The sequence below is a fragment of the Marmota monax genome, unplaced genomic scaffold, assembly GCF_021218885.2.
Source record: "Marmota monax isolate L192 unplaced genomic scaffold, Marmota_monax_Labrador192_F-V1.1 WCK01_AAM20220418_F8-fsc00055, whole genome shotgun sequence".
Lineage (NCBI taxonomy): Eukaryota > Metazoa > Chordata > Mammalia > Rodentia > Sciuridae > Marmota > Marmota monax.
This window is the reverse complement of record NW_026695205.1, coordinates 5,602,280-5,615,453: the sequence shown is the minus strand read 5'-3', so window position 1 is coordinate 5,615,453 and position 13,174 is coordinate 5,602,280. Positions and strand designations below refer to the sequence as shown.

Below are 13,174 nucleotides of genomic sequence, written 5' to 3'. Positions count from 1 at the left end.
AGGTCAGAATAAAAACCCTCAATCAACCAGCAAAGGGAATTTCCTTAACTTGATAAGAGCATCTATGAAAAAAGATGCAGTAAACATTATATTTAATAGTTAAAAAAAGACTCAATGCTTTTGCACTTAGACCAGGAAGAAGATAAAAATGTACATCCTCCCAACTTCATTCACCATTGAACTTTGAGGGAATTTGGAAAGAAAAAGAAATACTGAAAATTAAAAAGTAAGACTGCCTTTATTCATAGAACAAGCTGAACTTATACATAGAAAATCCTAAGGAATTCAATGAAAAAACTACTGAGGATGAACCCAGTGCCTCAGGCATACTAGGCGAGTGCTTCACCACTGAGCCACAGTCCCAGCCCTGATTCTAAAATTCTTATGGAAAAGACCCAGAAGAGTCAGAACAACCATGAAAAAAAAAAAAAAAAAAGTTGAAGTTGGAAGACTCACAATTCATGGTTTTAAAACTCACTACAATGCTACAGTGATCAAAACTGTGATTCTGGCACAAGCACAGACATATAGATCAGTGAAATAGAATTCAAGTTCAGAAAGAAACCCAAACATCTAAAACCAATTGATTTTTTAATGACAATAGTTTTTTCAACAGATGGTGCTAGAACAACTGAATGTCGATATACAAAAGGATGAATCTGAACCTCTACCTCACACTAAATAAAATAAAAGTTATCCCAAAGGGAATCAGACCTAAATATAAGAATTAAAACTATAAAATCCTTAGAAGGAAACAGGAGCAACGAGGCATGGTGGAGCACACCTGTATAATCCCAGCAATTTGGGGGCTGAGGCAGGAGGATCACAAGTTCAAGGCCAGCCTTAGCAACTTAGCAAAACCATGTTTCTAAAAATAAAAGAAGGTTGTTGTTGTAGCATAATGGTAGAGCATCCCCTGGGATAAATCCCCAGTACCACAGCGGGAAGGGGAGCATTATCTTGTATTTTCCGTTTTGATATAATATTGTTTCATAATTTATTGACTTAATATTTGCAGTATTGGGGATTGAACTCAGGGCCTCAAGTATGCTAGGCAAGCACTCTACTTCTGAGCAACATCCCCAGCCCTTATTTATAATTATATAAAACACTCATATGATTATAAACTATAACCAAAGAATGTTCAGGGAAGTCTTAACTTCTGTTAGTGTCTCCTCTACTCAGTTCTTTCCTTTCATCTGTAAACACATTTATTAGTTATTTTGGTTTACCTTTTCATTGTTGCTTGTTCTACAATACTAGGGATTGAACTCAGGGATGCTCTACCACTGAGTTACATCCCCAGGCCTTATTTCTTTGTTTTGAGAAAAGGTCTCACTAAATTGCCCAAGTTTTCCTCAAACTATGATCCTGTCTCTGCCTCCCTGCTGCCTCTGCCTGCTGGGATCACAGACATGTGCCACCACAGCTGGCTCTTCCAATGGTTTTTGAAAACATAAGGAAATAAACGTATAAACTCATATTTCCCTCATCCCTTACATAAAATGTAGCATATCATACACTACATACATCACATCTTACTCTTTCACATATAATATTCCTGGAGATCACTCTATGAGAGCATGCAGATTATTTTCCTCACTTTTTTATAGTTGCATCATAATAATTGAGTTGGCACTTATAGTTCATTCAAACAGATCCAGCTGATGGGCATTTGAATTGGTTTCAGTGTTGCTATTATAAATACTGTTGTAATAAATAATCTTCCTTTTGCATCATTATTATTATTATTAGCAGGTGAAATTTTAGGATAGAATCTTAGGAGTAAAACTGTTAATTAAAACAAATGCACACATAAAATTTTGCAAGATATTGCGGGGCCGCACAACAAAAAAACAAAGACACTGAGAAACACACTACTTCATTTTAAAAGTAAATATTTAATTTAACACTGTTATAAGAATTGAACAATATTAAAATCAGAAGCATATTAGTGGCTTTAAAAAAGTCTATTAATCTTTATTTTCCTTTTGAGAGGGTTTTTTGTTTTGTTTTGTTTTGTTTTGTTTTTGGTACCAGGGATTAAACCCAGGGGTGTTTAACCACTGAGCCACATCCCCAGCACTTTTCATTTTTTATTTTGAGATAGGGCCTCACTAAATTGCTAAAGCTGGCTTTGAAACTGCCTCAGCCTCCCAAGCTGCTGGGATTACAGGCATATGCCATCATACCCAGCTAGAATTTTTGAGAGGATTTTGATGGCCAGTTCTCTACAGCAAAACAATGCTAGCAAAATGTCTTTAGAAGATGAAAATTCTTTGATTGCAAGTCTAAAATGCTTCAAAGGGATTAAAGGTTTTAAAAATCTAAATCAAAAATACCCAATATTAGATATCACATTTGAATTCTAAAAGTTTGATATGAAAAACATTTTTTAAAAAGATAACCAAGAAATTAACAACACAACATTGCTCCTAGGCATTGTCATCTGAGATCATCATGACCAGTACAAGCGCGTGGCTGTGGTTCATCCAGTGCCACAGTCCTTGTTCTTCTAAATCCTCCTTGGCTTTCATCTGGGCAACTCCAAAGCTACTGTGAGGAAAGCAGAGGCAGAGATACATACCCACCTCTCTTGCAGACCCTTTCAGCGTAGCAACTAACCAAATAATTAGTGAGAAAAGAGTATATGATCCATAACTTATTGTTCACTCATTCAATTTGAAAAATTGCCAGTTCTGTCAAATATGCCAACACACCAATAAGGTATTTATGACACAGAATCTGTAAAAAAAAAAAAAAAGAAAGAAAGAAAGAAATTAATTTAAAATTAGAATAATATTATAGCAGGGCAGTTTGATATTTGAATGATCAGTGTTACACTGGTCGAATTTCTGGATTTAGTTCATTGAATTTGGCACATTCAATACACTATCATTTTTATATCTTCTATTTCTTTCCTTTTTAATGCTGATCTCTTCTCCTTAAAATTATTTCCCAGCTTTCCATTCTGAAAAAGATAATTTATAGAAAACTGTGCTCCTGGAACCTAAGAGAGTACAAATCTTGACTTCTCGCCTTACTAAGCTATCTTCCATGTATCACTTAAACTTACCTTGACCTGTTTTCTTGTTTTAAAATAAAATGTGGATAAAAACACCCAGCTGAGGCACAGTGGTGAACACTTGTAATCCCAACTACTCAGGAGGCTGAGGCAAATGTTAAAGGCCAGCCAGGCACGGTGGCACACGCTGAGCAACTTAGCAAGACCCTATCTCAAAAATAAAAAAATAAAAGGGCTGGGAGTGGAGCAGAGTAACCTTGGGTTCAATCCCCAATAAAACATATATACACATACACACAATTAAGGTCCTCTAGACAAATATAAGCTTTCCATTTTGTGGAAGCTAAAAAAGTTCACCTCATATAAAAACAGTACAGTGGTCACTAGAAGCTAGGAAGGGTAGAGGTAAGAGGGGACAGATTAGATAATAGTACCAAAATATAATCAGATAGGAGGAACTGATTTTGGTGTTCTGTAGCACAGTGAGGTAATTATAGTCTACAACTACTTAATATATATTTTAAAATACTAGAAGAGTCTGAAGGTTCCCACACATAGAAAGGATAAATGAAGAGAATGGAAATGCTAATTACTGTGATCAGATCACTAACATTGTACATATGTCATAAATTATCATACTGTACTCCCATAAATATGTATCAATTTAAAAAAGAAACAAAAAAATCTCCTAACACAATAACAAGACCATAGGAAATGTTCACTGAGAGCATAACACAGCTCTATTTTCAAATATGCTTTAGGGACTAACTCTATTTCTTTTTTTTTTCTTTTTTTTAATATTTATCTTTTATTTGTAGTTGAACACGATAGCTTTATTTATGTATTTTTATGTGGTGCTGAGGATCGAACCCAGGGCCTCCAATGTGTTGGGCAAGTGCTTTATCGCTGCGCCAAACCCCAGTCCTGGACTAACTCTATTTCTGATATTTCTTGTAATAAGCACTTCAAAAGAGTAAAACAATGTGTCTATTAGTCCTTTCCAATGGGGATAGAAAAGCCTAAAATATAAAGATGATACCTTTTTCTGTGTTTCTGGCTATAAATTTCTTTCTAACATGAAATCTTCTATAACTTTCATAATTATTTCAAAATTTGATAAGAAACAATTTTGAAAGAATTATAACTCATATTATTACAGAATAATAATTTAAATTATCATCTAAGTCTATAGTATACACGTATAATGTTCTTCCATTATAGGGCTGCAAAAACAAGGCTAAAGACTTTGATAAATCATTTATAAAGCATAAAATAAAGTATCTCTATTATCTTCAGTTGGCATACATTCAAATGTTTTTCTTCAATGTGATGATCAAGTCACCATGCATGTTGAAAACTGCCAATAAGAAGAAAAAAATTTCTTAATCAGATTTGTTCAAACTGACCTTTACTTTTCCATCAGTATGTGCAGAAGCTACAGATGTTGAAACACGAACCAATCTTGTGGCTGATAAATGAATTTTGAAATGCCTATGGAAATGTGAATAAAGGCAGTCCATAAATAAGTCAACTTCCTCCTGGGTAACCTCCCCAGGTGTTTTGTGGACACTGTCCCACAGAGCTTTTGCATCCTCTGGATGAATTGCATAAGAAATGTCCAGACTTTGAGGACTACAGGGAACAGACCAAAGAAATTCAGTAGTAGCCATATAGCAGTCCATTTGACATGCAGTCCACATAGCAGCCATCCAGGAAAGATTAAATGCATTGATTGCTAAAGGACTGAAATAACAGTCAAAAGTCTTCTGAAACCAAGTTCCAATTATGGCTGTATTAGACTCTGCTCCATTTGCAAGGAATAAGGGTAGACAAGTGAAATCTTGTGAAACAGTCTCCAGGAGATTATCTCCAAATACACAGCAGAACCAACCAGTCCATAACACTTTACCTTCTCTGTTCTCAGATGGCATTTGAGATTTTGACAAAATCTACAAGGGAAAGTAAAAGTAAAACAAATTCATTAAGTTCAAAAGTACATTTACTCCTAAATTACATCTTCCCAAAATTAATTAGCACATTAGAAATAAAATGACATATTGTTCAAAAGACAAAAAAGGAATAGTGTTGCTAGTCATTATTAGGGTTTATAAAAATAATTGACTCTTCTTCTAATATTTTATAGAGGTATGTCATATGGCAAGATCTTGGTGCAATGAAAATGCAAAAAAAGGAGATACCTACATAGAATAATTAGGTACAGTATCTTGAAAAAAAAAAAAATCTCAACTTTAGAAGGGACTGTAAGGTCACCAAATTCAACATATTGAATTCTCCCACTGGGGAAGATACCAACATTTTCTAAGGCAACTCCTTCCATCAACTTAAAATGCAATTCCATACATCAAGCCCCGTAGTTTCCACCAAATGGACCTGCTTTCTTTATACGCATGTAAAATAAATAAAATTTACTCTCTCCTCCACAGGAAAAGCCCTTCAACTATTTCATGATCCCTACCACATATACTGCCAAGTTCAACATATACAGTTTCTTTTGTGAGAGTAGTGCAGGAATGGGGAACTGGGGCACTTTACCACTGAGCAACATCCCCAGCTCTTTTTAATTTTATTTTGAGGCAGGATCTAAGTTGCTGAGGCTAGTCCAAAACATCCTTCTGCCTCAGCCTCCCAAGTTGCTGGGATTACAGGCATGAGTCACCAAGCCTGGCTCATAACCAGTTTCTTCAACCATTTTTCCTAAATAGACTCACATTATTTTACTATTCTGGACACTCTTTTCTGAAATTCTTATGCATGAGTAATTCATAAGTTAACATGATTATTTCAAAAAAGATCTGATTACAAGACTATCATCATCTTTGATCTATATTATACTTCTATTGGTATAATCTTAGATTACAGTTTTCTGATTTTTAGTAGACAGTTTTATAAAATTAGCCCTACATATTCAATTTTGCTGTAAATAGGTAAATCTCCCCCAGCTTAGACTGAGGTATAAACTAAACTTCTACTAAAATTTTAAGCTCTTTCAATTTAGCCCATTGTACCAATCCATTCAGATTGTTGAGGACCTTGATCATATTCCCAGCTTACTGACTAATCCCTCAAACTTTGTAACATAATAAATACCTTCAAGATTTGTTTAAATATTGACCAAGCCAAGGTTAAGATCACAGCCATTAGAGATGATCGTTGGAGCAGTTTCTTTTTACCATAGTCCTCCTTTTTATTTAAGAAATTATGAAAGACTTTTGCATACCTTGAAGCTCAGATATGCTATATTTATCAGACTTTCATAACTTAAGAGTCCTATAACCTTGTCAAGAAATGAAATTTACAGGACTGGAGTTGTAGCTCAGTGGTAGAGTGCTTGCCTAACATGTACAAAGCACTGGGTTCAATCCTCAGTACCACATTAAAAAAATAAATAACAGGGAGGAAGAGCATGAGGAAAAGATTAACATTAAACAGAGACGAGTGGGGGGAGAGAAAGGGAGAGAGAAGGGAAACTGTATGGAAATGGAAGGAGACCCTCATTGTTACACAAAATTACATATAAGAGTTTGTGAGGGGAAAGGGGAAAAAAAAAAAAAACAAGGGAGAGAATTGAATAACAGCAGATGGGATAGAGAGGGAAGATGGGAGGGGAGGGGGGATAGTAGGGGATAGGAAAGGTAGCAGAATACAACAGTCACTAATATGGCATTATGTAAAAATGTGGATGTGTAACCGATGTGATTCTGCAACTTGTATTTGGGGTAAAAATGGGAGTTCATAACCCACTTGAATCAAATGTATGAAAGATGATATGTCATGAGCTTTGTAATGTTTTGAACAACCAATAATAAATAAATAAATAAATAAATAAATAAATAAAATAAAGGTATTGTATCCATCTACAACTAATAAAATTAAAAAAATAAAAACCCTGAAATTTACTTTGAAAACTATCAGAACACTGTACCAGGAATTTATATCATTTCTAATCCTCATGAGAACATCTTTATGATATACAAGTCTCAAAACGTCTCTGACATCAGCTATTTTACTTGACACAGACTGCTGACTACCTGGTATCCATTTTTCCTTCTGCAATAAAATAGTCCCTTTACTTAAAGTTGCAAAGTGCCCACTAAAAAAGAAAAATTTTCCAGCTTCCTTTCCAACTAGGATGTAAGCAGAAGTTGCTGAATCTCAGCAAGATTCACATTTCTGGGTTTCCTTTTGTCCCTCTCATCTTCCTTCTACCCCCTGCCTGAAACTTAAATATAATGTTTATAGCTCCAGGAGCCACCCTGGACCATAAGGTGACCTTTAGAATGGAAGTCATCCACTACAGATGGTAGAGAAGAAAGATGAAAGGAGTCTGGGTTGTTAATGACCTCATCATCAAGCGTCATGCCAGCCTTGGACAGTTTGTCTTCATTTACCCTTTCTTTTCAGGAAGACAATGAGCCTATCATTTTTAATCCACTGTTAACTCAGGATTTATGCTACAAACAATGGAACCTAACCCTCAAACACCTTGAGATCTTTGCCAATACCATGACCTATACCAGGAGTTAGCAAACTTTTTCTGTAAATGGACAGATAATAAATATTTTAAGCTTTGCAGTTCATGTGTTTTCTGTTGCAACTATTTAACTCCGCTATCACAGCCCCAAAGTAGCCACACATACATAAGACATAGCATATGAAAGAAGCTACATTCTAATAAAACCTTATTTACAAAACAAAGAGCAGGTCAGACCATGCTTTGCTGACCTTTGATTTACATAAAAAAATAAATCCAGTCTTGTTAATTGCTTGAGGATTTCATTTTCTTATTAGTGATTAAGATTAATAAATTCAGAAGAGACTTTATTACAAATAACAAAATAAATCTGTGGTCTTTTTTTAAATTCATCAAAAGATAGCCTTACTTGGGGTGGGGGTGGTGGGGATTAAACCCATGGGTACTTAACCACTGAGCCACATCCCAGCCCTTTTCATTTTGAGACAGGGTCTCACTAAGTTGCTTAGGACCTCACTAAGTTGATGAGGCTGTCTTTGAACTTGTGATCCTCTTGCCTCAGCCTTCTGAGCTGCTGGGATTACAGGCACAGGCCATTATATGCTACCTTTCTAAAATATTACATTTCTAAGAGTAACATGGCATGATATATCACTATATGGAATGTTACATACTTTACTAAAATTCTACTTTTAGGAATTGAATCCTAATAAAAATCAGAGAATTATACGTGTGTGTGTGTATGTATGTGTATGTGTGTGTGTGTGTGTGTGTGTGTGTGTGTGTGTGTATATATATATATATATATAAAATCTATAATTATCTACAATGTTGATTGGTAAAAATGCCATAAATTTTAACTGTGAGTTTTAAAAAAAGTTTTTCTTTTTTGGTACAAAGGATTGAACCCAGGGGCACTCTACAACTGGGTTATAGCTCCAGTCCTCTTCATTTTTTTATTTTGAGACAGGGTCTCAATAAGTTGCTAAGGCTGACCTCAAATTTATGATCCTCCTGTTTCAGCCTCCTGAGGTTGCTGGGATTACAAGCATGCACCAGCTTAACTATGATCATTAAGTTTCTTTGTACTTTTACATATTTTCAAAGTTTTATAAAATTAACATAATTTTACACATACACATATATGTCAAAAAAATTTACATTGGCCATAATCTAATTATTACACTTTGGTAAAATAACACATAAAATACATTAAAAAAATCACAAGCTTAGGAACTTAAAAAACAATAAGAAAATACCACTATTTCCAAACCAAGAAAATGCTGCTGGCCATAGTAGTGCATAGTAATTCGAACTACTTGGGAGGCTGAGAGAGGAGGATAACAAGTTTAAGGCCAGCCTGCGAAACTTAGTGAATCCCTGTCTCACAATTTTAAAAAATGGCTGGGGATGTAGCTCAGTGGTAGAAAGTTTGCCTAGTATGTGCAAGGCCCTGGGTTCAATCCCCAGCACTGCAAAATTTTTAAAAAGAACAAAATAAAAACAAAATGTAGATCATTTTGCCCTAGGAAACAAGAATTGTTTATATACTATACTTGAACAAGAAATGCTTCAGGGTCCCTTTGTGTTCCTTTCATTCCCAGGAGAGTAGAGAAAATCACTTTAATGTTGAAGTCTTCTCCCACTTCCACAGCAAGTCCTTTTTGCTTTTCAGCAGCAATAAATGCATTCAGAAGTTTAGAATACTCTTTAAGATTATTATAGGAGAATTTATATAAGGGAGTTACACTATATAAAGTCCATTGTTTATGCAGGAGGAAAGCAACCTTCTGAGAATCAATATCTTCCTAAAAAAGAAAAAAAAAGTTTAAAAATTAACAAACATTAGTAAGAAAGAATCAAAGGATTTAAGTATTTATACAAATCTATAACTGAGGCCCAAATCTTTCCATTCCCAAAGATCAAACTAAAGTGGGGTTTGCAAGATTTTTTATAGATCTTCAAACTTCGCTGAACATTCCCTTCTAGAATGCTCTTTCCCAGGAGTTCGAATGGCATGTTCCTTCACTTCATTCTGATCTCTTCCCAATATGCCACCCAAGAGGCTACTCCACTAAAGTAGCACCTATACCCACTCCAACTGTGTCACTCTATTTCTTTATATAAAAAGATATATAAAGATCTTTTTATATAAAGATATAGATATATATTTTTATATATCTGCTTTATTTTTCTTCACAGCACTTAATTACTGAGTGACAATAAAATACTGTCTGATTTTTATTGTCTGTTTTCCCCAGAAAAGTCCATGCTTTCCAGCTCCATCTATTTTTTAAAACTTTACTTGAGAAAAAAAATATTTGTTCGGGATAGAACATTTATTGAAACAATTACACTTTTTTCTTATAGTTATAAAAATATATGGCAAAATTATTATAAAGGTAAAGAAGCACAGAATAAGGCATTCCAATCTTCATATAAAATTTCTGTTTTCTGGCTAAAAGCTATCACTTTCATTACCAGCATCAGTAATTTTTCTTTAAGAAAGTTGTTACAAAAATGCAAAACTTGACTCCTATCCCAAGAGATACTAGGCATCAACCTGATAAAAACAGCTACAATGAAGGTCACAACAGCACCTATGCAGTGCTCCAACAAAGAATATGACTTCATTCTCATCACAAGCAAACATCAGACAAATACAAAATGAGCAGTATTCTATTTAAAAAGGGGAGAAAAGATTGTACTTTAAAAAAAAATGTTAACATCATACAACAAAGAAATAAAAAAATACAAAGAAAAATACTGTGGAAATGATCCAGATTAAGGAGATAAAAGACAAGAATATAGTGCTAATACTATAAAATTATTTAACTGTTTCTCATTTATTTTATTAGTGAAGGGTTAAGAAGATATTATAAACAATAACAAAAATTGAAATGTTTTGCTCAGATAGTCTCAATTATTTATTAATCCACATGGGCTGGGGCAGTAGTTCAATGGTAGATCGCCTGCCTTGCATGTGTGAGGCACTGGTTCAATCCTCAGACCACATAAAAATAAATAAAGATATTGTGTCCATCTACAACATATATATATATATATATTTTTTCTTTTCTTTTAAAGAACACAAAGCATACCTGCAATTGTGAACACTGGGGAATTTTCCTTTGAGGTGGGGTTGGGACAAATGAAGTCTGCTTCCTAACTGACTCCAATCGTTTTTGCAGAGGGGTGGCACCTATAAGGTAATCTTTAAGACCTGAGGATGTACTTTGTCTAGGAGTCAATTCAGGTGTTGATTCTGATGCAACATAAGGATCCATGGTCTACATAAAAATAATAATAATAATAATAATAATAATAATAATAAGACAGAATTCTAAACACTAAAAGATTAACTCATATTCACAGTTCCACAGATTCCTCTACCCACTATAAAATAATTCTTTCTTTCCTTCCCCTTCTTCAACTTTTTCATGAAGTGCTACATTTCTCATTGGCTATAGCCATATTTATGAATACTTTATAGATACCACAAACAGTATGTTCAAAATTAAATTCAACTCCTTCCTTCCAAAAGCTAACTGGCCCACTTTCAAATTCCTATCAATTTTCTAGGAGAACTTAAATGCTTACAGTCCCCCACCTCCACTCTTTCACAAGTAGTCATTCAGCACATTCTATCAAATTCTTCCTTCAACAGCCTTTGTCATGCATTCCCAAAGCCATGAGCTGGTCTATATTTTTATAACCACAACCAAGAGTCCCTAAGAGTGAAACATTTTTCCAGAAATGGCACTCTATTGTTAGTTATCAGAGCAAAAACCTCATGACAATATAAATCCTAAACTCCTCTGCCAGATATTTAAGTCTGTCCAAATTCAGCTTCTCCTTTTTCTCCTCTCCAACCTAGGATATAAATATATTCAATCTTCATGTTTCTGCCTATCAACTATATCACTTGTCTGAATTCACATTTCCTATTCCACCTCCTTTAAGACCATGTTTGAATGTGACCTCCTTTCAAATTCTGTTTGAAAAAAAAAAATTTTTTTTTGCAAAAATTCCTGTTCGAAAATTCAAACAAGAGGGTTTTTCCAAATCTTTTGCCCCTGAAATGCCTACATTATATGATTCTATCTGTATTGTGGCTCATTCCTGGAAGGTGTGGGTGGGTGGGTGTGTGTGTGTGTGTGTGTGTGTGTGTGTGTGTGTGAGAGAGAGAGAGAGAGAGAGAGAGAGAGAGAGAGAGAAACAGAGAGAGAGATCTCATTTCCAAAGGAGAGAGAGAGATCTCATTTCCAAAGGAGTCCAGCAAAATTCTTCAAGAATGTTCTGTAAAATCTTTGGAGATACAGCAGCCACACAGCTCTCCTCACCAAGTCTGAACCACTCATTTTGGCCCCTGTTCATTTATTTTCTTGGTGTGAATTTCTTGTTCCCCCAGCAAGTCTAAGCTGCTTTGACTGAAATAGTGCTTTATAATTCTCTTGCATGACAGCCCTAATACAAAGCTGAAGTGCACTTTAATTGTTAACCAAGTATTGGTTTAATCGAACATAAGTATTCCATAGAGCTCCAACATGAAAATACCATTTCCACTGAAAGGAATAAAGTTATAATTACTCCCAACTACTGTGCTGTTAGTCTTTTAAAAGAGTTTTTCACAAATGAGGTTATACTTACAGTTTTATTTATTTCTGCGGTACTAGGGATTGAACCCAGGGATCTCTACCACCGCGCTACACCCCCGTTGTTGTTGTTGTTGTTGTTGTTTGTTTTTTGGTCTCGCTAAATTGCCGAAGCTGGCCGGCCTCTGCCTCCGGAAAAGCTGGGATTACAGGTGTGCGCACCATTGCCCGGACGCAGTATCACTACATTTAAATGATAATTTGTAAGTACCATTTAAAATTCATGGTAGCAAACCAGGACACCCCGAGTTGTCTGTCCTGTAGGTAGTCCGTGCAGAAAGGGGCTTAATCACTTGGGTACACCCCACCAGTCCCTAAGGCCAACAGCTCCGAAGCCCGAGCGCGGCGGAGTGTCAACCACGTAGTGCAAAGCACGTCTGTGCTTAAAGACACAGGCCACAGCCAAGTTCACGGCCAGTCCTGGACCAACACAAAGCAGCTCACCAATAAAGTGCAGTGCTGACGCTGTCACCCATTCCGCGTGCACGAGTCATTCTTCAATCCGGCTCCAGAACTTGGTCGAGGCTGAAACCTCCTGAAGTGAAAAGCCGCCAAAATGACAGCTGAGGGAGAGGCCCGAGTGCCGCCGGCGCTCCCCGAGCGAGCTCCCCCGAACGCCAATGCGCCCAGCTAGGAGGCCGCCGCTCGCTCCTAGCCGGAGGGGGTCGGCAAGAGACAGGAGACCACTCGCTCTCCACCCGAGCCCTCCTGGGGTAAAGCCAGATCTGAAAGCCCACGGCCAGAAGCGGCAGCTCGGCTCTCAGCGCCCTTCACAGTTTAAAATCATCTCCCGACTCGCTCTGCGGTCCCACGCAGGAAGCCTCCCTGGCGCCCCTCCTATTTCAAGACAGTGAAGTAACCCAGGTCGCCATTTTAACTGAGGTCAAGGCCGGTGACTTAGTCTTTATCAACTGCGCGGCGCTGCTTCTCGGTTTTCCTCGGGTGCGAAGCGTTCCCCTCCTATTTCCGCCCGTAGTAGGCATGGCGGCGGAAACTTCTTTC

The 13,174-nt window shown here is 36.3% G+C and overlaps 1 protein-coding gene across 2 annotated transcripts; it reads right to left on the bottom strand.

Moving 5' to 3' along the window:
• Positions 1 to 1,885: 1,885 nt before the first annotated feature.
• Cenpl (centromere protein L) lies at positions 1,886 to 12,973 on the bottom strand. 2 transcript variants are annotated; one of them, XM_046430249.2, is made up of 6 exons: positions 12,617 to 12,973; positions 12,168 to 12,355; positions 10,619 to 10,807; positions 9,074 to 9,325; positions 4,432 to 4,974; positions 1,886 to 2,745 (listed from the first exon to the last, which is right to left on the bottom strand). In XM_046430249.2, the coding sequence occupies exons 3-6, from the start codon at positions 10,802 to 10,804 to the stop codon at positions 2,674 to 2,676; spliced, it is 1,053 nt and encodes a 350-aa protein (XP_046286205.1). In that variant the 5' UTR covers positions 10,805 to 10,807; positions 12,168 to 12,355; positions 12,617 to 12,973; the 3' UTR covers positions 1,886 to 2,673. The 2 variants fall into 2 exon arrangements, with proteins under 2 accessions (XP_046286205.1, XP_046286206.1); XM_046430250.2 differs by lacking the exon at positions 12,168 to 12,355.
• Between the last annotated feature and the right edge of the window lie 201 nt (positions 12,974 to 13,174).

Bases quoted from the DNA above. Each gene is read 5' to 3' on its own strand.
- Cenpl (XM_046430249.2), bottom strand. From the start codon at position 10,804: ATGGATCCTTATGTTGCATCAGAATCAACACCTGAATTGACTCCTAGA. The intron at 9,326-10,618 runs GTATGCTTTGTG...TTTCTTTTTTAG, and splicing joins CCCAGTGTTCACAATTGCAG to GAAGATATTGATTCTCAGAA. The intron at 2,746-4,431 runs GTCAGTTTGAAC...TTTTTTTTACAG, and splicing joins ATACTGATGGAAAAGTAAAG to ATTCTGTGTCATAAATACCT.